The following is a 23,022-nucleotide window of genomic DNA, read 5'->3' on the forward strand; positions in this document are numbered from 1 at the left end:
GTACTTGTGTTTCATTTTAACATCAACATTAAAAACAACAATTTTTGTTTAAACCTTTATTTTAGGTAACATGTTTAAGATCTTGTTCTCATAAATATGTCTTGTGTTGCATGTCAGGTCCCTCAGGAGACAAACTGAGCAGTCAGAGTCCAGAAGGTTCGGACATGTTCTGAGAGGAGATAAGACCTGATATGCAACACAGGACATGTATGCAAATGAGGACTGATCTTTTCTCATCAGTCAAGTGGGAAAAACAAGACACTAAGGTCTGTGTTGTTGCCACACTGGTGTGACTGTAGCTCCTGAATTAATGAAAAGAATGAGAAAAGAAAAAAGTGATAGAAGAAAATCTATTTATGTTGAAAGAATCCATCAGCATGGACTCAAACAGGAACAGTTTTAATTGCTGAAACTTTGTCTTTTTGTTTTCAAGGAGTTGCCATTAGCAGCTACGCCAAATACTGCTACAGGAAACTGATGAAAGCTGCTTTGACTGGAGCCAAAAAGGTAAAGATTAACCACAGATCTAAAACAACTGAGCTGGGGAAACGTGCAGAACAAAAAAACCCAGAAGATGCAAAAGTTTGTAAGATTGTGACAATTCACAAACAGGGAAGACATACCATACTCAATCCATCTAATGCATTGGAGTACTGTACTGATATATGACTATCAGGTTTTGGTAGCCCTGTGTGTTCCATAAATGTTTCTGTGTGTCTCATCAGGGGCTCCAGAAGCCCTCTCTTGAGGAAATCCAGCACGCCAGGAATGCCATATTTAGTCCATCCATGTTTGGCTCTTCATTAGAGGAAGTAATGGTGCTTCAGAAGGAGCGATATCCAGACCGCCAGCTGCCCTGGGTCCAGGCCCGTCTCTCTGAAGAGGTTCTGGGTCTCAATGGAGACCAAACAGAGGGCATTTTCAGGTGAGGGACATATAGAAGGAAGCAAAATGAGTTCAAGTAAGAAAATTGGCAGAAGCTGGAATATGGAGGAGTTAGATAGCGTTTCAGTTAGCTATAACAGACAAGAACTCTGTTTCTTAAAATATATATGGGTGCTTTTTGGTTTGGTTACCTCATCATACTTCTCTGGTAATATTTGGAAGCATGATTGTAAGTTCGTTCTAATTCCTTTTCTGGGTTGGGTGGAGAATTAACTGTTCTCTATGCTGAGTTCTTGATGTATGAGGTTACAGAAGAGTCAGTGAGTTGAATTCATGAATTCCATTTATTAATACCAAAATACAGCTGGTCCATTATGACCTGCTACCTTTAAGAGCTAACAGTCAAAATGGCATCCCAGAAGAGTTTGTGATCTCCTTTTTAGCCTCTATCTAAGTTACGCCCCAAACAGGGTGTTACCTAGCTCCTAGTATGCTGTAATCTTAGCTATGAGGGCATTTCCTAACCTGTGATTTCTTTTAGCTTTAGATCAGCAACAATCTAAAGAGAGAAGGAAAACACAGAATTATTTATTCTCAACATTCCCTCTTTTGGGATAAATAGCAGTCATTAAATATGTCCATGTGTGTTCTAAGCTATCTAGTGGACCATTCCTTCCAGCTGTCACCAGGAATCTTGTCCTCCTCCATACATCAGTACATCTCCAGTAAACCCCCATAGGATCTTGGTGTTGCCACAAGTTATGAATGCTGCGATGCTACACTGCAGCAGCTTGAAGTGGGCCAGGACCGCCGGAGACTGCAACATGATCAACAGAAAACACAGAATCTCCAGGCTGGTGCAGCTGTTGAAGATGTTAGCTTGGGTGGCTGCTCCTTGGTCATCAGCAGCTTGTTGAACTACTGCAGCTTGAGCTCAGCATAGAGCCACATGTCCAGCCTCATCAGCAGCTCACCTCGAGAGTCGGTCACATTGGTAGAATCCTTCACCTGGCAGGTCATCCTGATGAGGAAGGTGACCAAAGTGTCAGTGCATTGCTTCTCCACAGGTTTGCTGAGCATGGTTGCTGGTACACCAAGGCACTCAGAAAGCACCAATTACTTCAGTTAGTAAATTAGTTTGTTAGTAAAAACAAATTTCCAAACTGGATGAGACAGTCTCTTAATTAAAAAAAATCAATAAATTCCATCTACTTCAAACCAAGGCTGAATTCTGATTGCTCCTCTTCCATTATATTCATCCCCACATTGAAGTAAAATTATCAAATTAATTAGAATCTCAACATAGTATTTCAATTTAGATTGGAATCATAAGTTGTCTCCAAGACAAGAATATTTTGTAACCAATATAATGAACTTAAATCAATCTGCAGCTGTTCCATAATTTCTGATTTAAATCATACATCCAATCGTATTTATTTTACCCATCCTGTAACCTTCTTTTAAACACTTTAAAGTGATCACTTTAAATGAAAAAGAAGTCCTGTTTTGAGGATAAAATAAGTGAAAAAAAATTTAGAATATGCCATGATGAAAGATCAAGTCTGCTAAAGATCTCCCAATCTTCATCAATGCCACATCCCTCTTTTATGTGATTCCAAAGTATTTATAATCAGTCAAGAGTTCCTGCCATAAGAATTAATAAAATGTGTTGTGTGCTCCAAGTAAATCTGTCCTGTTTTTTTATCTCCATTCTAAAAGATAACCTGAAAAGTAAGAAAAAAATGTACCAACATTTTAGTCTCCAATTTTTATTATACCAAGTAAATTTGAAGCAGTTATCTATAAAGCAAAATTTCTAAAGTTTCAAAACAGTAGATGTCACCCTGTTTGTTTTCAATGTTACCTGTAAAATCTTGAGTAAAAACCCTCCAATCAGATGATTCTACTTTAAATTAAATTTTGATATCAAAGTAGAATTTATGTAATCATTATCATTTTAGAAATCTCTGTGCAGTATTTGTCAAAATAAATTTATCCAAAACAGGTCACAGGCCCACATGTGTAACAGTTCAAAATGTCCCCCTTTTTTTTACACCATATCACTCACCACTAGTTTTATTACTTTTTCCACCTTTTTAAAAAGATTTTCTATTTAATTAAGGAACATAAAACCACTGTAACTTTCCCTAGATTTTTCCCCATCGTAATCTCTACATAGTTTAAAAATAAGAAGATGGACTAATTTTAAGCGATAAAAGACAAAACAAAAAGAAAAGGCGTTTGATAAAAGACGGAGGGAGCAGCCACTCTATTTGCTGCACTATGATTTGGAGGCGAGTTATGTTTTTTCGTAGTTAACATTTTTATCTGAATAAACATCCATATTTATTAAGCACATGATAGTTTCCACATATCATCTCTGATGTCCACCGGATTCCCTTCAGTGCTTACGTCACTGCGTTTTCTAATTGGCTACCTGTCACATTCAATATTTAACAGGTTGCGTTCTCGCTCCCAGTTAGGGAAACCAGGGCAAAAAAAAAATTTTAATTGTGTCATGTGAACTAGGCTTTAGCTTACACACCAACATGCAGAAGCTTTATCTGACGATTCCTGCCTTTGCCTTTGATCTCTAGGGTTCCAGGGGACATAGATGAAGTTAATGCTCTAAAGCTGCAAGTTGATCAATGGAAAATTCCCACAGGACTGGAAGATCCACACATCCCAGGTGAACAGGATACTATGTTTTTCTAATGTTTCTATCATAGAGATAAAAATTGTTCCATGTATTCTTTGTAATACCTCAGTAACATGCATCTGGTGGCAAAATTAAGTCCAACTCTCTTTCAGATCCAGTTACACAGTTTTAATCCTAAACATTGCTTAGTAAAGTCAGTTGATTAGAACTGAGTTACAAAGCATGGATTGCATCAAGTTCTTGTCCTGAGCAAGTCAGTGGTGAAAGTGAAAAGCATTTATTTCCTTTTAACATAGAGACCTCAAGCAAAGTCTGTGAGGGTTTAAAAAGGCAAAACTTGTGCAAAGAAGATGGTTTAGTGGCCCTGGTAGTTTTTGTGAAATAATTCAGTTTCTGTGCAAAGTAAAGCATCTAACATAAAACTATGATGTTTGGAAAAGCTGTATTAAAAACATTGTTCTGTTTAACAGCACTTGGGGAATTTTTGAACAGTACTTAAAATTTAAGGGGAGGGGAGAGTAATATTTTTGACCTCAACTATAACTCCATACATTTCTCTAACTCATTTTTATAGACTAAGATATGATGTGTCATGAATTGGATTTGTTCTGCTCAACACTTGAAAGGGGCCAGTCACTTGGTGACTTTGTATCACCTGTATAATTATGGTAACTTATCTTGTTTATTAACCTGAGTCAGTTGAGCATGTAGATATTAAGGAGGAGGGACTGAAAGATGGATCTGGGGATCTGAAGATCATCAGGGTATTGTTTAAATGTTCTAACCTGTTGCTCTGTGTTGTCGGGTTCAATCCCAGCTTCTCTGTTGAAACTCTGGTACCGGGAACTGGAAGAGCCGCTGATCCCTCACGAGTTCTACGAGGAGTGCATTAGTAGCTATGACAACCCAGAGGCTGCTGTCAATGTGGTTTTGGGCCTGCCACACATCAACAAGCTGGTACTCTGCTACCTCATTCGCTTCCTACAGGTAACAGACTCACTCACAGTGCCATGAAGATGTGCTGTTGTATCAATCACCTGATCATTTTCTGATTCAGTTGGAGCTGGAATATTTCAACCATTTCACACTGAGGCAATTGATGAACAACTGGTTCCTTTTACTTTTATTCATATACAGTATGTAATGGTGCATGGTAATAAATTCATCCCAGCTGTACTTGATTAAGGGAGTTCTTGTCTTCCTCTCGAAAATTATTTTTGCAAAGTCACAACATCTATATTCAGTATAACCTGAAATCAAAAAACTTATCTCCAACAATGTCTAGAGGAATCCTATTTCTCCAGGAGTCAGGAATGGTTTTGTCCAGTTATTCTGCCACATCTTTTTTTCTTTTTTAAAGGCAGACAAACATGCTGAAACTCCCCATACCTCAGCAGACTTAAAGGGATCCATGATTAGTTGTAACATCCATCCATCCATCCATCTTCTTCCGCTTATCCGGGGTCGGGTCGCGAGGATAGCAGCTTCAGAAGGGAGGCCCAGACTTCCCTCTCCCCGGCCACTTCTTCTAGCTCTTCCGGGGGAATCCCAAGGTGTTCCCAGGCCAGCAGAGAGACATAGTCCCTCCAGCGTGTCCTGGGTCTTCCCCAGGGCCTCCTCCCAGTGGGACGTGCCCGGAACACCTCACCAGGGAGGCGTCCAGGAGGCATCCTGACCAGATGCCCGAGCCACCTCAACTGGCTCCTCTCGATGTGAAGGAGCAGCAGCTCTACTCTGAGTCCCTCCCGGATGACTGAGCTTCTCACCCTATCTCTAAGGGAGAGCCCAGCCACCCTACGGAGAAAACCCATTTCGGCCGCTTGTATCCGCGATCTCGTTCTTTCGGTCACGACCCAAAGCTCATGACCATAGATGAGGGTGGGAACGTAGATCAACCAGTAAATCGAGAGCTTCGCTTTTTGGCTCAGCTCTCCCTTCACCACGACAGACCGGTACAGCGCCTGCTTGACGGCAGACACTGCGCCAATCCGCCTGTCGATCTCTCGCTCCCTTCTTCCCCCATTCGTGAACAAGATCCCGAGATACTTGAACTCCTCCACTTGGGGCAGAACACCCCCCCTGACCCGGAGAAGGCACTCTACCCTTTTCCGGCTCAAGACCATGGCCTCGGATTTGGAGGCACTGATCCTCATCCCGGCCGCTTCACACTCGGCTGCGAACCCCTCCAGCGAGAGCTGCAGATCACGACCTGATGAAGCCAGAAGGACCACATCGTCTGCATAAAGCAGCGATGAGATCCTAAGGCCACCAAATCGGATCCCCTCAACACCTTGGCTGCGCCTAGAAATTCTGTCCATGACAGTGATGAACAGAATCGGTGACAAAGGGCAGCCCTCGCGGAGTCCAACTCTCACCGGAAACGAGCCCGACTTACTGCCGGCAATGCGGGCCAGACTCTGACACCGGTCATACAGGGACCTGACAGCCCGTATCAAAGGGCCCGGTACCCCATACTCCCGGAGAACCCCCCACAGGGCTCCCCGAGGGACACGGTCGAACGCCTTCTCCAAGTCCACAAAACACATGTAGACTGGTTGGGCAAACTCCCATGCACCCTCCAGGACCCTGCCGAGGGTGTAGAGCTGGTCCAGTGTTCCATGACCAGGACGAAAACCACACTGCTCTTCCTGAATCCGAGGTTCGACTATCCGACGGACCCTCCTCTCCAGGACCCCCGAATAGACCTTGCCAGGGAGACTTAATAGTGTCCTCCTCTATAATTGGAGCACACCCTCCGGTCCCCCTTTTTGAACAGGGGGGCCACCACCCCAGTCTGCCAATCCAGGGGAACTGCCCCCGATGTCCATGCAATATTGCAGAGTCGCGCCAGCCAACACAACCCTACAACATCCAGAGCCTTAAGGAACTCCAGGCGGATCTCATCCACCCCCGGAGCCTTGCCACCGAGGAGCTTTTTTACCACCTCGGCGACCTCGTCCCCAGAGATTGGAGAGCCCAACCCAGAGTCCCCAGGCTCCGCTTCCTCAATGGAAGGCATGTTGGTGGGATTGAGGAGGTCTTCGAAGTACTCTGCCCACCGGCCCACAATGTCCCGAGTTGAGGTCAGCAGCACACCATCCCCACTATAAACAGTGTTGGTGCTGTACTGCTTCCCCCCCCCGCCCCCCCCGAGATGCCGGATGGTGGACCAGAATCGCCTCGAAGCCATATGGAAGTCTTTCTCCATGGCCTCTCCAAACTCCTCCCATGCCCGAGTTTTTGCCTCAGCAACCACCTGAACCGCATGCCGCTTCGCCCGCCGGTACCCATCAGCTGCTTCCGGGGTCCCACAGGCCAAAAAGGCCCGATAGGACTCCTTCTTCAGCCTGACGGCATCCCTCGCCGAAGATGTCCACCAACGGGTTCGAGGGTTGCCGCCGTGACAGGCACCGACAACCTTGCGGCCACAGCTCCGATCAGCCGCCTCGACCACCCGTGAGAGGGGCCAAAGGGGTCGGGTGCATTGTGTGATGGGTGGCGGCCAAGGGAGGGGACCCTGGCGGTCCGATCCTCGGTTGCAGAAGCTGGCTCTTGGGATTTCTTGAGTTGTAACGATAGACTTTATTTGAGAAATATTTATTTTATATGTAAAAACAATACCGTAACAATAGTGTAGGTTGTTTTGTTTTTAGACATTTAATAAAATATTGTCACACGAACGTCGCCATGTTGTTCACGCTGCAATGAATTCAGGTAAATGATGTGTATAGGTCCAACTACGCTAGCTCTGTCCAGCCAAACGGGCTTAACGTTATTAAGCCTTTTCAATTTGAACCGGAGCACATCGAAATCGATCAGAATGTAGAAATCAAAAGAGGTGATGAAGATGACAAGGACCAAATGGATGAAGAGGACAGAGTTGGCCATAGGAGTTGGTGTTTTGCTGCTGCTGCTGCTGCTGCTGCTGCTACCTTCAGCTTTGTAAATGAAACAATTGATGACACGTACCTCTGGTCAGACTGTGATCTGGTAAGTACTTCTATAGCTCTGTGTCTGGTCCACTAACAGCTGTTTAGCTCAGTCCTCCCTAGCTCATTCACCTGGGGAAGAGTGCCATGTGTCCAGACAACAGCATCAACACTGTAAATCCCTGCAGTCCACTGGCTGTAAAATGTATCTTTTGGTCAAAAAACACAAATGACACAAAATTATGTTTTCTGTTTAGGTTTTTGCCCAACCTGCCAATGTAGCCATTACCAAGATGGATGTGAACAACCTGGCCATGGTCATGGCTCCTAACTGTCTACGTTGCCAGTCAGATGATCCCAGGGTGATCTTTGAGAACACCCGTAAGGAGATGTCCTTCATTCGAGTGCTCATCCAGCGACTAGACACCAGCTTCATGGATGGGATCTTATAGCGCCCCCTACAGCTGTTCAGTGACCTACAGCCTCTCCTGTGCTCCCTTTAACCTGCTCCCTGCACACTCCCACAGCACATGGACACCATACATTCAAATCGTTGCTGCTGGTGAATACTTGGCAAGTTCATGTTTACTTTTGACGACAAAAACTGCCTTGATTTGAGTTTGGCTGCTTTACATTTTCAGTTGTATCAGCTGTTTCAATTTCTGTGGATTTGGTCCAGCTGTAATATTGCATATAAACCAACAATGTTTGGTTGGGGTTTGCTGAACCTAACAGTACTGTGTGTGCCTTCACATCCATTATTACACTATAAACATTCAGCTTGAAGATTTCTGCAGGGATCTCATCATTACATGAATTTCTCTTTCAGATCTGCAGACCTCTGGTTAATTGTAAGTTTTGTATGAAGTTATTTTCACTTTCTGTTGCCTGGCTTAAGTAGACATTCACTGTCAATTGCACACTTCCATACAAGTCTTACAAGTCTGCAGTAATGCCATCTGATTAGAGGAGTGTTCTTCAGTAAAGTTAAAGAACTAGTGCATGTTTAGCAGACATTCCACTAATGTCTCACACTTCACGGGAGAAACAGCTTTATCGATATGGTTTGGCTCTATCTGTTTGTTATCGTTATGACTCCCACTAAACTTATTAGGAGCTAAGAACTCTGTAATGGAATACATTTCTTCATTTGTCCATTTGTGATCTTGCCTGAAGATGAACAGAAAATCAGATAAAACCATGGTTTCATAGACACAGAGGAGCATCATGCTGAAGAAGATGGAGCCCTGTTTTGATTACAGGGCGATGAAGTTTACTCTCCTCTGGGTTTGGAGAATTTTCATAATGATCCAAGGTTTATGAAGACAGGCTCTCCTCACCCTGCAGTTTTGCTGTTTAGGGGCAGCTTAAAGACTTGAGTTCAATTCCTTTAAATGGCATGAAGTGATTCAAAAGCTTGATTCCAGCAGGTATGGATGCTCTACACTCACAGGCCACTTTATTAGGTACACCTGTCCAACTGCTCATTAAAGCAATTGTCATATCAACCAATCACACATCAGCAACTCAATGCATTTAGGCATGTAGACATGGCCAAGTCAACATGCAGATCATTAAGTCACTTAATGTTCAAAGCCATGATAAGTGACTTTGAACAACACCAACAACCCATGGTTGTTGGTGCCAGACAGGCTGGTCTGAGTATGTCAGAAACCGCTGATCTACTGGGATTTTTACGCACAAACATTTCTAGGGTTTATAGAGAATGGGCCGAAAAAGAGAAAATATCCAGTGAGCGGCAGTTCTATAGGCCAAATGCCTTGTTGATGCCAGAGGTCAGAGGAGAATGGCCAGACTGATTTGAGCTGATAGAACGGCAAAAGTAACTCAAATAACCACAACTGAGGTATGCAGAAGAGCTTCTCTGAACACACAACATGCCAAACCTATTTGATGAGTATTTTTGTCTGTTTACTGCAAAGTTTCATGACTTTGCAGTTAGTGGGTCGACATGGAGAAGATTTATGAAGATTGATATTATAATTAATTCATATATGTTGTGTTCAGGGGAGCCATGTCAATTTGAGAGCCATGTTGTAGCCATGGCTCTCAAATTGAATGTGATATGAAACATCACTGTTTTTCCTGGTGGTTAGTGTTTTGTTTTGCTTCTGATCATTCCCAAATGAAAAACTTGAGGGTTGAAAGGGTTCTGTACAAAATGTCAGAGTTTTCACATTTGGAAGCAAGTTTTTGGTAAAGCTCTGAAATCAAATTTATTTAAGGTTCAAATGGCAGCAAAATTAGATAAAGTCTTGTTTCCTCAACAAAAATCTGTTTTAGATGGAGATGACACTTGTTTTGTCTGCTAAGAATTCTTCATGAATTCTCCTTCTGCAGGTTGGAGTGGGTGGAGATCATTGAACCCCGCACCAGGGAGCGCATGTATGCCAACCTACTGACAGGCGAGTGTGTGTGGGACCCCCCACAGGGAGTTTGCATCAAGCGTACTGGTGAAAATCAGTGGTGGGAACTGTTTGACCCCAACACTTCTCGCTTCTACTACTACAATGCCTCCACCCAGCGAACAGTGTGGCACAGGCCTCAAGGATGTGACATCATCCCATTAGCCAAGCTTCAGACCCTGAAGCAGCACACAGATGCCATAAATCCCCGCTCTACTGCTGGAGGAGAAGGGAGAGGATCTGCGGACAACAGCCCAGGACGTAACAGCGGGGTCAGCCGAGAAGGAAGCACTTCCTCCTCCCTGGACCAAGAGCTTTGTGAAAAGCAGAGCAGCAAAGATGAGGTAGAGAGGTAAGGCTGTGTGTTAGGAACTCTGCTAAATAGGAAACAATACAATATCTGTAACTCAGATGAGCCCATCTCCCTTGTTTCTCTGTGAGACTGTGCTCATCTCATTCTTCTTCCTGGTTTTTCTCACAGACTCAAACAGAACACCAGGCTGCTGTTCTTCAGTGCTCTGGGTTCTGCTTCTTATACTATCATATTGGCATTTTAAAGCCATGCAGCCCTGAATGTTGGTAACATCATTCATAGAACCAGCATCAACTTCTTGAATCATTTGGGCCAAACCTAGACTTATACTTATTTTTTGTCATTGCACAAAGACACAATAGTGATATTGGCAAACTGTTTTTTACACAGCACATGTCTCTCTGTCTCACACACACCCACTCTCAAACAGCCCCATCTATTAGATGTTACTGTTCTTTATATGCACATTTTCTTGTTTATAATAAAGAAACCTATGGGCAAATTCACAGTTATGGGGCTGCAGAGTTTTGTCTGGGACACTTGTGCATACTGCTGATCAGGTTAACAATCAGATCACATAGCAGTGTGATCTGTTATGTGATCTGATTTTTTCAGCGTTATATGCATTCTTCTCAGTGCTTTGCACGTAAGTCTTAATCTCTTATTCAGAGCTTTTGAATTCTTTTACATTATCGGCCCCTTTAATACCTCTGAGGCATGAAGATCACATCTACCAACAGTCCTGCCACTGAGCCAGTACTGACTCCACTGGAAGCCATGCAAAATCTGATCCACCTGATGTAAATAAATTAACTTCCATCACTGAAGGAGTATATGCCAGCTACAATTCTCAAGAAGCAAAGCAATGCCTAGGATGAATGATTTTTGATATTTTCATAAGTTACAAGCTGAAGCTGAATTCTGTTCACTTCACATTAGATTGAGCTTTATCAACAGTTAAAGTTCCTTTTCATTGAAAATGTTTCCCTCCTCAGTGTGTTACCGTCTTCCTCGGCATCCTGTCAGCTCTATCCTTTGCCCTCAGTATCTAATCTTTATGTCCTGTCAGCTGTTGCTGTGTGCAGTTACTGGTGGATGTTAGGTACTGGGGTCACATTGTCCTGTAAATGGATATTCCACTCGTAATACATTAAACACAAGATGGAAGCACCAGCCAGTTCAAGTCTATCATTTTATTTATTTTTATTTATTTTTAACTGATTGGACAAGAATAGACAATTAGAGTTTGTCCTCAGCTCAAGGAGAACTAGACATACTGCATAACGACCTGATCCTGACCATGGAAACAAAGTGATACAACCTGAATCCAGCCCTGCATGGACAGTATGTAGGGCCAGATTACACCTGGAGCTTTTACCACATCTCCCGGCATAATTCTTCAATATTCCCCCGACACATCCACAACATTCTGATCTCTGGCTCTACAGCATAGTAAACAAGATAGACTAGAATAGATTAGAATTCAACTTTATTGTCATTGCATATATCACAAGTACAAAGCAACAAAATGCAGTTTGCACCGATCCAGAAGTGCTTATCAAGAAAATAAAAATGTATTACAAATGTACATTGAAGTTTTTTCTTTTTTTAAAAAATATGCTAAAACTGTAAGCATACGTATATACAGGCTATGAGTGTACAGACCATGAACAGGAGTAGATTATCTATATAGTATATACAGAAGTGACTAACAGCTAAAAGTGCAGGTAAATAAGTGGTATATCAGTCCATGTCAACACGTGTGTATATGAGAATACAGCCATCGTTGTTATTTAGGTGTCAGGAGGTCAAGAGTGTACAGCTGTGGGAAAGAAACTGTTCCAGTACCTGATGGCCCTAGTCCGTAGGCTCCTGTAGCGGCCTCCCAGAGGGCAGAAAAGTGAAGAGTGTGTGTGCTGGTTGACTGGAGGTCTTTCATGATTTTCCCAGCCCGTTTAGACAACCGCTTCCTGTAGATGTTCTCTATGGCAGGAATTGTGCTCTGTGATGCGCTGGGTGGCTGTCACCACCTCTTGCAGCACTTCCGGTCCCGAGGCAGAGCAGCTCCAGTAATAAACTGGGATACGGTTGGTCAGGATGTTCTCAATGGTGCAGTGGTAAAAGTTCACCAGGATGTCTGAGGACAGTCGGGTTCTTCTTCCTCAGAGTCCTCATAAAGAAGAGGGGCTGGTGAGCCTTCTTGACCAGCTTGGAGCAGCTGGTTGTCCAGGTGGAGATCCTTGAAGATGTGGACACCCATGAACTTGAAGCTGTTCACACTCTCCACCACTATTCCCTTGATGTAATGGGTGAATGTGGGTCAGCGGTCCTCCTAAAGTCTACAATGAGCTCCATGGTTTTTTCAGGTTGTTGGTTAAGCACCACTCAGCCAGACCATCCACCTCCTCCCTGTAGTTGACCAAGTTGTCTCATCATTGTTTTTGATGAGACCAATCACTGTGGTGTCATCTGCAAACTTAATGATGGTATTGGAACCTTGGACAGGTTTGCAGTCATGGGTGAGTAGGGAATAAAGGAAAGGACTCATCACACAGCCTTGTGGTACCGTGATGTTTATGTTGATGGTAGATGAGCAGTGGTTATCCAGCCGGACATGTTGGGGGTCGACTAGTCAGGACGTCCAGTAACCAGTTGCACATGAGGTGTCTGATTCCTAAGTCTACGAGTTTTGTGAAGAGTTTTGAGGGGATAACTGTGTTGAATGCTGAACTGAAATCTGTGAACAGTATCCTAGCGAAAGCGTTTTTATTGTCTAATTGTGAGCGAACTTAGTTCAGTGCTGTGGAGACTGCATCCTCTGTGGTCCTGTTCTGGCGGTAGGGGTCCAGGATGGGAGGCATTCAGCCTCTCTCGAGGCTGTAGACAGGGCTGCCCAAGTTCTCCTAGCCTATCTTCCATTGTGATAGAGCCATTAGTGGCTGCTATCCGTTCTGACTTATCTATTACAGGTATGAAAGTGGGAACAGACGAACATAAACTTGTGGTGTACGCAGACGATCTGTTAGTATTTGGATCTCAGCCATCTAAATCTTTTTCCATCTTGGGTGACAGAGTGCAGTTTCGGACTACAAAATCAATTATTTCCAAGAGTGAAGTGTTTCCATTTAATAGGACAGAGCAGGAGACATAATTACTGCTGGGCTCTTTCAAATGGTGCAATGATGGTTTTACATACCGTGGCATCATAATTAGTTCCTTGTATGACCAAATTTACCAAAAGCATTACACGTCATTAATTAATAAACTAAAGCAGAGCTGGAACGATGGATAGATCTCCCACTATCTTTGGTTGGCAAAGTTAACTCAATTAAAATGTCTATATACCTAAATTTATTTACTTATTTCAATGTGTCCCCTTAAAAGTTTCAATGACATTTTTTAAAGATTTGGATAAAGCAATATGTCTATTTTTATGGTGAAGGTTCAAGAGTTAAGCTTCTTACTCTACAGGCTCCCTATGCTAGGGTAGATTAAACCTTCCAAATTTCAGAATATATTATTTAGCTTGTCAGATTCATATTCTCTGGATGTGGATTTATTCAAATGGCAACGATGTGAGGTGGGTCTCGATAGAACAACAAGAATTAAAGTCCGTGTCATTAGCAATTATTCCCTTCTTGGGTTCAAAAAGCAACTCTCTACAATTACATCAATTTTAGCTACCTACAATGCATGGTTTTGGTACATGCTCTTTTAAACCTAAACATACGATTGTTGGTTAATACACCACTTAAAGATAACCCCAACATTCCCCTGCCTGTAGCAGATGGCAGATTACAAACTTGGACCAGAAAAGGCATTAGATCAGTCTGCGATCTTTATACCAATAATGTCTTTGCCAGCTTCAGTCAATTATCGGAATTTTATGACTTGCATAATCACAATCATTTAAAATATTTGAAGATCAGACACTGGATTGGAAACATTAGAGATATTTCCAAATAAACCAGAGGAAACCCTGCTTGAAACATGTTTGTTAGATTCCAAACATACGACTACAAAAGGACTTCTTTCTTGTGTTTACAAAATTATTCTTGACTATTCAGCAGCTAATGAAAAGTACTCAAAAAAATCAAAATGGGAATCGGACTTAAGATGCAAATATGATGACCAAAGCTGGAGCAGATTACTAAATTCATCTCAAACAATATTAATATCAACAAAACAGGTAAATTCAATTTAATATGCATATACTGTATTTTCTCCCTTATATTTTGAGTAAACTTAATGCAGGTATCACTGACAAATACCAGAGATGTAAGACGTCTGTTGGGGATCTTCTTCATATGCTTTGGAGTTGTGTACACTTGCAAACCTACTGGAATAATATCATTCAGATAACATCAGCAGTTTGTGGGGTTTCTTTAGATTCTGGTCCCAGGGTTTGGATACTTGGAGATGTTATGTTCTTGAAATTAAATTCTTGCAGGAAATACTTTGTTCTGTTAGCATCATCTGCAGGAAAAAAGTATACTTAAAAATTGGAAATCTATGGAGCCTCCAAACCAGAAACATTGGATTAATGAACTGTTGTCATACTGCACTACTGATTTTTTTTTTCCATTCAATACATAGAATAGAATAGAATAGAATAGAAGTACTTTATTCATCCCAGCAGGGAAATTACTTCACAGTTACAGCATAGAGACAAGACACAATAACAACTACCACTGAGTAGTAGTTGTAGATAAAATAAAAAATAAAAATAAAATATAAAATGCTATGAATTGTAAAAATATGAAATGCTGTTAATATAAAAAGCAACTTAGAGCAGTCCTTGCAAAGATTCAAAAAATGCAGATATGTATATTTAAATATATGTACAGCAAGTGTGCCATAGTGCAGTTTGTGTAAAATTGGACTGATTAGTGCAGAACAATGATTTAGCTTTTATTGTACAGTGAGATGGCATTTCCTGTATCTGTCCCTACGACAGCGGAGCTGGAGCAGTCTATGTGAGAAGGGGCTCCGCTGTCTGTCCACTATGTGGTGGAGAGGGTGCTGTTTATTGTCCATAATAGGGACATTGGCAGAGTTTGACCAGATATAGACTCCTTTCCTGGACATTCTCACCAGATTAGATCTAAGAGACTGATTTGTATTGATCTTTACGGTCTTGTTTCAATTCTTTTAATATTGTTACTGTATTATTTTTCTCTTATTTCTGACCTTTCAAGATATATCATGTGTAATGCTAAAGGTAATTTTACTGTAATTTTGCTCTGGAAAGAGTTGATGGGTTTTATTTTTGTAGGTTGTGTTAGGTTTATTCTTCAAATAAACTTTTAAAGAATCACAAGGACACAAAAACTTGTCTTTTGCAAAAGGGGAGAAGTATGTCAGACTTAGCTGCGTCACACGAGTTAACTCGCCAGCTCCAACAGGGGCCTGCAGCCCTTCAATATTTATTAACTTCTAAGCATAGGCGTGTCGTCATAGTGATAATTCAACAGCATAGGCAAGTAAAGGAAAATGCATCAACTGTATGGTAACTCTTTAAGACAGCTTCGGTTTACACAGGATGTTACCTATTTTCGTAGACACCTGCGAAAGCGTCTGCATATTGTCTGGAAACATCTTTAACTGGAAATCACTTCTTGCAGAAGTAGAAAAACAGCAGATGCATCAGTAAATAAATGTTAAAAAGTATCAATTCCCTATCAGTTTGTTTTTTCAATCAAAAAAAATTATGTACTATTGTGCACTGGATGTAGATTTGGGATGGTTGTACATTCTGAATAAATATATCTATACAAAAAATATATATATATTTTTCCCCAATGGGCAGATGTAGCCCCAAAAACCTAATTAAAAAAAATCTTGAACATGTTCTTGACAAAAACTGTGAAGGTCCTTTGATCCAACAAAAAGAAAAAAAAAAAAACCAGTGTGAAGCAGCAGATTTGAGAGTAAATCCAAATTCTGAAACCACAACCTTTACCTCAGAGTTTGGCCTCACCAGGGTTGCAATTCTTCTCTCCAAACCTTGATGGTCTTCACAATCTCTTCTTCACCAAGGTGAACATGAAGGCTGTCCCCAAGACACAACCCCGAATGTTAGCAATTTTGTCCATTTCTGTGAATTTTCTGTTCACCCTTGTCCCTAATGGGGTCGGGAGGGTTGCTGGTGTCTATCTCCAGCTACGTTCCGGGCGAGAGGCAGGGTACACCCTGGACAGGTCGCCAGTCTGTCGCAGGGCAACACAGAGACATACAGGATAAACAACCATGCACACACACACTCACACCTACGGAGAATTTAGAGAGACCAATTAACCTGACAGTCATGTTTTTGGACTGTGGGAGGAAGCCGGAGTACCCGGAGAGAACCCACGCATGCACAGGGAGAACATGCAAACTCCATGCAGAAAGACCCTGGCCAGGAATCGAACCCAGGACCTTCTTGCTGCAAGGCAACAGTGCTACCAACTGCGCCACTGTGCAGCCCGTTAGCAATTTTGACTTGTCAATTATATACAACTTTCTATCTTTATAATGTTTCCATGTTTACAACTTCTTCTGATTAGACATGTAAGTTGGTGAGTTTTGAATATGTTAAAGCCTCCAAAAAGCTGCTTCTTTTTGCAGAAAAATAAGAAGAAATTTTTGCGATTACAAGAGGGCCTTCACAGCGAAGAGTTGCTCTGGCCTAATAATGTTTGAAAATCATTTTTTAAAAATCTATAGCGGTTATTGAAAACCCAACAGACATAAAATGGAAGTGATACTGAAGCTACATAAATTAAATCTCCCATTTTCCCGTCTGTATCCAGCAGAGATGTGCAGTGCAGCAGATTTAGCTCATCATGCAGGGCCGGTCCAAGGTTGTATGACACATTGAGCAGAACTTGATTTAGGGGCCCCTCTCCCTGCTAAGAACATCAACACCTCTAACAACATTTCAAAGTAGATTTAGTAAATTCTGGGAGAAGAGGGTAGTTTAATTGGCCTACCTTAAAAGCAGTCAGTGACAATTGTAGTTTACTGAGATGTACAGGTGCTGGTCAAAAAAAATTTATATTATGAAAAAGTTTATTTAAATCAGTAATTCAATTCAAAAAGTGAAACTTGTATATTATATTCATTTGTTACACACAGACTGATATATTTCAAATATTTTTTTCTTTTAATATTGATGATTATAACTGACAACTAATGAAAGCTCAAATTCAGTATCTCAGAAAATTAGAATATTACTTAAAACCAATACAAAAAGGATTTTTAGAAATGTAGGCCAATTGAAAAATATGACCATGAAAAGTATGAGCATGTACAGTACAGCACTTAATACTTATTTGGGCTCCTTTTGTCTGGATTACTGCAGCAATGCGGCGTGACATGGAGCTAATCAGTCTGTGGCACTGCTCTGGTGTTATGAGAGTCTAGGTTGCTCTGATTGTGACCTTCAGCTCTTCTGAATTGTTGAGTCTGGTGTATCGCATCTTCCTCTTCACAAAAGTTCATATAGTTTCTATGGGGTTAAGTCAGGAGAGTTTGCTGGCCAATTAAGAACAGGGATGGCATGATCCTTAAACTGGGTGCTGGTAGCTCTGGCACTGTGTGTGGGTGCTAAGTAATGTTTGAAAATTAAATCTGCATCTCCATAAAGTTGTTGAGCAGCAGGAAGCAAGGAGTGTTCTAAAGCTCCCTAGTAGATGACTGTGTTGACCTTGGACCTCAGAAAACACGGTGGACCAACACCAGAAGATGACATGGCACCTAAACCAGCACTGACTGTGGAAACGTTACACTTGACCTCAAGCAATTCTGTGCCTGTTCTCTCTTTCTCCAGACTCTGAGTCCTTGATTTCCAAAGGAAATGTAAAATTTACCTTCATCAGAGAACATCACTTTAGATCACTCAGCAGCAGCCCAGTACTTTTGCTCTTCAGCCCATTTGAGATGCTTCTGACATTGTCTCTTGCTCAGGAGTGGTTTGACACAAGGAATGCGACAGCTGAAACCCATGACTTGCATATACGTATCTGTGTGTGGTGGTTCTTAAAGCACTGAGTCCAGCTGCAGTCCACTCTGCGAATCTCCCCCACATTTTTAAATAGGTTTTATTTCAAAATCCCCACCAGGGTGCTTTATCCCGATTGTCAATTTTTTTCCTACCACATCTTTTCCTTCCCTTCACTTCTCTATGAATGTGCTTGGACTCAGAGCTCTGTACAGCCAGCCTCTTTAGCAATAACATCTGTGTCTTGCCCTCTTGTTCAAGGTGTCAGAGGTCATCTTTTGGACCACTATCAGGTCAGCAGTCATCCCCATTATGGTTTAGCTTACAGAATTGGACCATTTAAAGGCCTTTGCAGGTGTTTTGAGATATTTAGCTGATAAGTGTGTGGGACAAAGGGTCTTCAATATTGAACCTTTTCACAATATTTTAATTTGATGAGATACTGAATTTGGAGTTTTAATTAGTTGTCCAATACAAATAAACATTTGAAATATATCAGTCTATATGAATATAATATACAATTTTTATTTTTTGGATGGAATTACTGATTTAAAAAAACTTTTTCATGATTTTCTAATTTTTTGACCAGCACCTGTATGTGAACAGAGCTCAGACTCATAGATTAAACTCATAGCATCAGATTGTATCTGCAACAATAATCTGACTATGAAGATTATTCTTTGAACTTCTCCAAAGTAAACTAGCCAACTCCTTAAAATCTTACATTTAAATGTTAAGCAATTATATTTACTTGTATGCTGAAACCATAAAATCAAATTTAACAGCATTGATATTTTCAATAAACAAATGTTAAATTTACATTGGTCTGTGATAAAATGTTAGCATTTATGAGTCACCTGAAGGCCTGGAGGGCCTTAAGCAGCTGCTTCATTCTAAATGTGATCAGCAGCACTTCATGGTTTTAGATTCACTGACTGATGACTTAATTTGGATTTAAAAGAAGTGCAAATAATTGATGTTTATTTTAATAGTATTATTTTGGATTTGTTGTTTTTAAGACTCTGAAGAATGAATTGACAGCAATGTCTTCCAGTAACATAATTACTCACTAATATTTTTACAATTCCTGTCAAATTAACATCTTTTAATAAAAAAAATCCCAGTGGACTGCTAGTGGAACCACCACCGGGCTTAGCAAGTTTTCTGGTGGAAACCCTGAACTGGATTCTGGACTTCCTGACCAACAGACCTCAGACTGGATCCACAATCCTATCCTCTTCTTTTCCATCACCCTCAGCCCTGGCTGGCCGCAGGGCGGTCTGCTGAACCCCCTCCTCTTCAGTCTGCTGACATATGACTGCTCTGAAAAGCACCCTAGCTGTCTTGCAAAGCACAGCAGTACTGGGACACATCATGAATAGTGATGAGTCCAAATACAGAGAGGAGGTGGAACACCTGGTGCAGAGAAAATAACCTCTGCATCAACATGAAAAAGACTAAGGAGATGGTGGTGGATTTCAGAAGGGACAAAGATTCTCTTCATCCCCTGTACATTGGAGGAGTAGCTGTGGTCTCAAGCTGCAGGTACCTGGGGGTGTGTGTATTCAGTGACCTCACCTGGTCACAGGATACTCTACAGCTGCATCACCTTATGGCACAGCAGCTGCACTGCTGCTGAGAGGACGGCTCTGCAGAGGGTGGGTAAGGCTGCACAAAGGACTGTGGGGAGCAGCCTTCCCTCCACCATGGACCTCTACAATGCAGGAGGAGGCGCTCCTCATCATGAAGGACTCCACCCATCCTGCACACAGGCTGTTCCAGCCGCTGCCCTCAGGCAGGAGGCTGAGGAGCATCTGGAGCAAGACCACCAGGCTGAGAAATAGTTTCTTCCCTTCAGCCGTCAGACTGATGAACTCAAGCTGCACCTAATTCAGCTACATCTTACTTTTAAAAAAAAAATCAATTAATTAATTTACACACATACAGTATAGAGTACTCCATTATTGGGGTTGCTATGTCAGGACATAGCAATGCTTAGGGAGGGCAGTGACTGACTTCTTGATCTGAGATCTGAGTTCCAATTTCATACCACAAACAAGCAATTGTGAAATTGTATGACAATGAAAATCTTTGAATCCTTGAATCTCCATGTGGCTGGCAGAGAGTAATTTAATCATTTGCTTCAAAACAACCCAGGAGGTTTTCCTCTCCTTCCTGTGACCACTTCCTAACAGTCATCTTCCTGACAGGCAGCTTCTTCACAAGGGGTTTGTATTTATAGTGGAGAAAAAACAAGATTATGATCCGATTTCCCCAGAGGAGGTCTTGGTTTGGAGACATATGCATCTTTGACATTAGGGTAAAACAAATCCAAAGTTTTGTTTTCTCAAGTGGAGCAGCTGACAAACTGGTGAAACATGGCAGTGTTGAAGAGAGCGAGGTTTGATTAAAATCACCAGATAATGCCACACAAGAATTGAGGTGTGTCTGTATTCTAGCATCAACTGAACTAATGACATCACATGCATTATTGGCAACGGCTGAGGGTGGACTGTAAATAACTGCTAAAATAACACTGGTGAATCATATGGATGGAAACTTGATCTCAAGAGTTAAATGTCTGAACTGCAGACACGATGCTTCACAGTGACATGAAGTGTTAAATTAACAACAGCCATCACTATCTTCAATAACTCTTTGAAGAATCTGAATTAATGAGCTACAAAAACATTTAATTATCCTTTGGGATTAATAATGTATTTTTGAATTTGACTTAGAATGTCCTGAAAGACACCATCTGTTATTCAAAGCACTGCTAATCCACCTCCCTTCCTTTTCCTGCTGCTTTTTCAAACTCTGTCTGCTCATATACACCGTGTTCCAAATTATGCAAATTGGATTTAAGTCTCATAAAGATAAAATTTTTTGTCGTGCTTTTAAATTTATAGATTGTATTGTGTGTCAGGGCTCTTTGAATCACTATAATTAATTTCAGATAGCTGGGTTGATAAGTTTGTCTGGTGAGCTCAATTAAAGGAAGTCTACTTAAGAAGGATGTTCCACATTATTAAGCAGGCCACAGGTTTCAAGCAATATGGGAAAGAGAAAGGATCTCTCTGCTGACGAAAATCATCAGATAGTGTAGTGCCGTATGACAAGATATGAAAACATTAGATTTTTAAGATAAGATAAGATAAGATTTATTATCATTGTCATCAACAGGTTACAACGAGATTGAGATTTGCTCGACTCGAGTTAAGATGCAGGTTTTGTGTATATAGATAATATACAAAGATAAAGAAATAAATAGTACAAAATGAGAAATAAATAGACATCAGAAGATGGTTGCAGCGCCTGGAGGTGTCGCAACAGAATTTACATTTTTAACAAAGTGGTGTCAAGAGCAGAAGTTCTTATGCCTTTGAATTTAGTGCCATGATTACCATCGGGTAAAAACTGTTTTTTAGGCGATTTGTCCTGGTTTTTATTGCTCTGTATCTCTTGCCCGATGGCAGCAGCTGGAAGAGACCATGGCCAGGGTGTGAAGAGTCATTTAAAATGTCCAAAACTTTCTTGTGGAGCCTGGAAGTGTAAATCTGTTCCATAGTGGGGAGGGGGCAGCCTATGGTTCTCTCTGCTGCTCTAACAACCCTCTGGAGCGCCTTCTTGTCCGTGGATGTGCTGCTGCCGTACCAGACACACAGACTGTACGTGAGCACACTCTCTATGGAGCAGTGATAGAAGGCCTGCAGCAGGTCTGAGGGGAGACGGTTCTTCTTGAGTATTCTCAGAAAGTACAGTCTCTGCTGTGCCTTCTTCAACAGCTCCTTGGTGTTGGTGCTCCAGGTTAGCTTGTCCTCCAACTCCATGCCCGGAAACCTGAACACTGGGACCCTCTCCACACAGGTCCCACTTATGGTGAGAGGCTGGATGTCTGTTTTGTTCTTCCTGAAGTTGATCACCAGCTCCTTTGTTTTGGAGATGTTGAGGAGCAGGTTATTGACTTTACACCACTCTGACAGCCGCTTCACCTCATCCCTGTACTCCAGCTCCCCCTTCCCGCCTGAGATGAGACCAACAACAGTCGTGTCATTTTTAACGAAAACTGAAACGTTATTGTACCGTGAAGAGATTTGTGGCTGATCAGAACAAAGATGGGTTTGCATAGTTAAAGGCATAATGAGGAAGGTTTCTGTTAGGCAAATTCATCAGATTAAGAGAGCAGCTGTTAAAATGCCCTTACAAAGCAGCAAAAAGTTATTTGAAGCTGCTGGTGCCTCTGGAACCTCAAGATGGAGGATCCTCCAGAGGCTTGCGGTGCATGAACCTACTATTGGGCCACCACTAACCAGAGCTCACAAGCAGAAGCGGTGGCAGTGGGCCCAGCCGTACATGAAGATTCATTTTCAAACAGACTTGTTCACTAATGACTGCTGTGCAACCCTGGATGGTCCAGATGGACGCAGTAGTAGATTGGTGGTGGATGGCCACCACCAATTCCAAGGAGGTGGTGGAGTCATTTTTTGGGCTGAAATCATGGGGAAAGAGCTGGTCGACCCCTTCAGAGTCCCTGAAGGTGTGAAAATGACCTTAGCAAAGTACATGGACTTTCTGACTGATCACTTTCTTTTATGGTTCAAAAAGAAGAGCCGTACCTTCAGTAGCAAAATCATCTTCATGCATGACAATGCACCATCTCATGCTGCAAGGAATACCACTGTGTCATTGGCTGCTATGGGCATAAAAGGGGAGAAACTCATGGTGTGGTCACCATCCTCCTCTGACCTCTGACCTCAACCCTATTGAGAACCTTTGGAGTTTCCTCAAGCAGAAGATCTGAGGGTGGAATGCAGTTCATATCAAAA

General features: G+C 41.9%; 3 protein-coding genes across 3 annotated transcripts in view; all 3 read left to right on the forward strand.

Moving 5' to 3' along the window:
- The window catches only part of LOC116725903 (rho GTPase-activating protein 39-like), a 103,627-nt gene extending 94,307 nt beyond the window's left edge, over positions 1 to 9,320 (forward strand). The window contains exons 7-11 of the mRNA XM_032572308.1: positions 434 to 507; positions 726 to 925; positions 3,483 to 3,574; positions 4,362 to 4,531; positions 7,731 to 9,320. Coding sequence (XP_032428199.1) covers positions 434 to 507; positions 726 to 925; positions 3,483 to 3,574; positions 4,362 to 4,531; positions 7,731 to 7,925 — 731 coding nt within the window. The 3' untranslated portion in view covers positions 7,926 to 9,320. The remainder of the gene's footprint in view (positions 1 to 433; positions 508 to 725; positions 926 to 3,482; positions 3,575 to 4,361; positions 4,532 to 7,730) is intronic.
- The window catches only part of LOC116726052 (uncharacterized), a 591,833-nt gene that overhangs the window by 217,769 nt on the left and 351,042 nt on the right, over positions 1 to 23,022 (forward strand). The window lies entirely within an intron of this gene.
- Positions 9,519 to 23,022, forward strand: part of LOC116726039 (rho GTPase-activating protein 39-like) — a 51,223-nt gene continuing 37,719 nt past the window's right edge. The window contains exon 1 of the mRNA XM_032572520.1: positions 9,519 to 10,251. Coding sequence (XP_032428411.1) covers positions 9,878 to 10,251 — 374 coding nt within the window. The 5' untranslated portion in view covers positions 9,519 to 9,877. The remainder of the gene's footprint in view (positions 10,252 to 23,022) is intronic.

This window comes from Xiphophorus hellerii, chromosome 9 (genome assembly GCF_003331165.1).
Source record: "Xiphophorus hellerii strain 12219 chromosome 9, Xiphophorus_hellerii-4.1, whole genome shotgun sequence".
Classification (NCBI taxonomy): domain Eukaryota; kingdom Metazoa; phylum Chordata; class Actinopteri; order Cyprinodontiformes; family Poeciliidae; genus Xiphophorus; species Xiphophorus hellerii.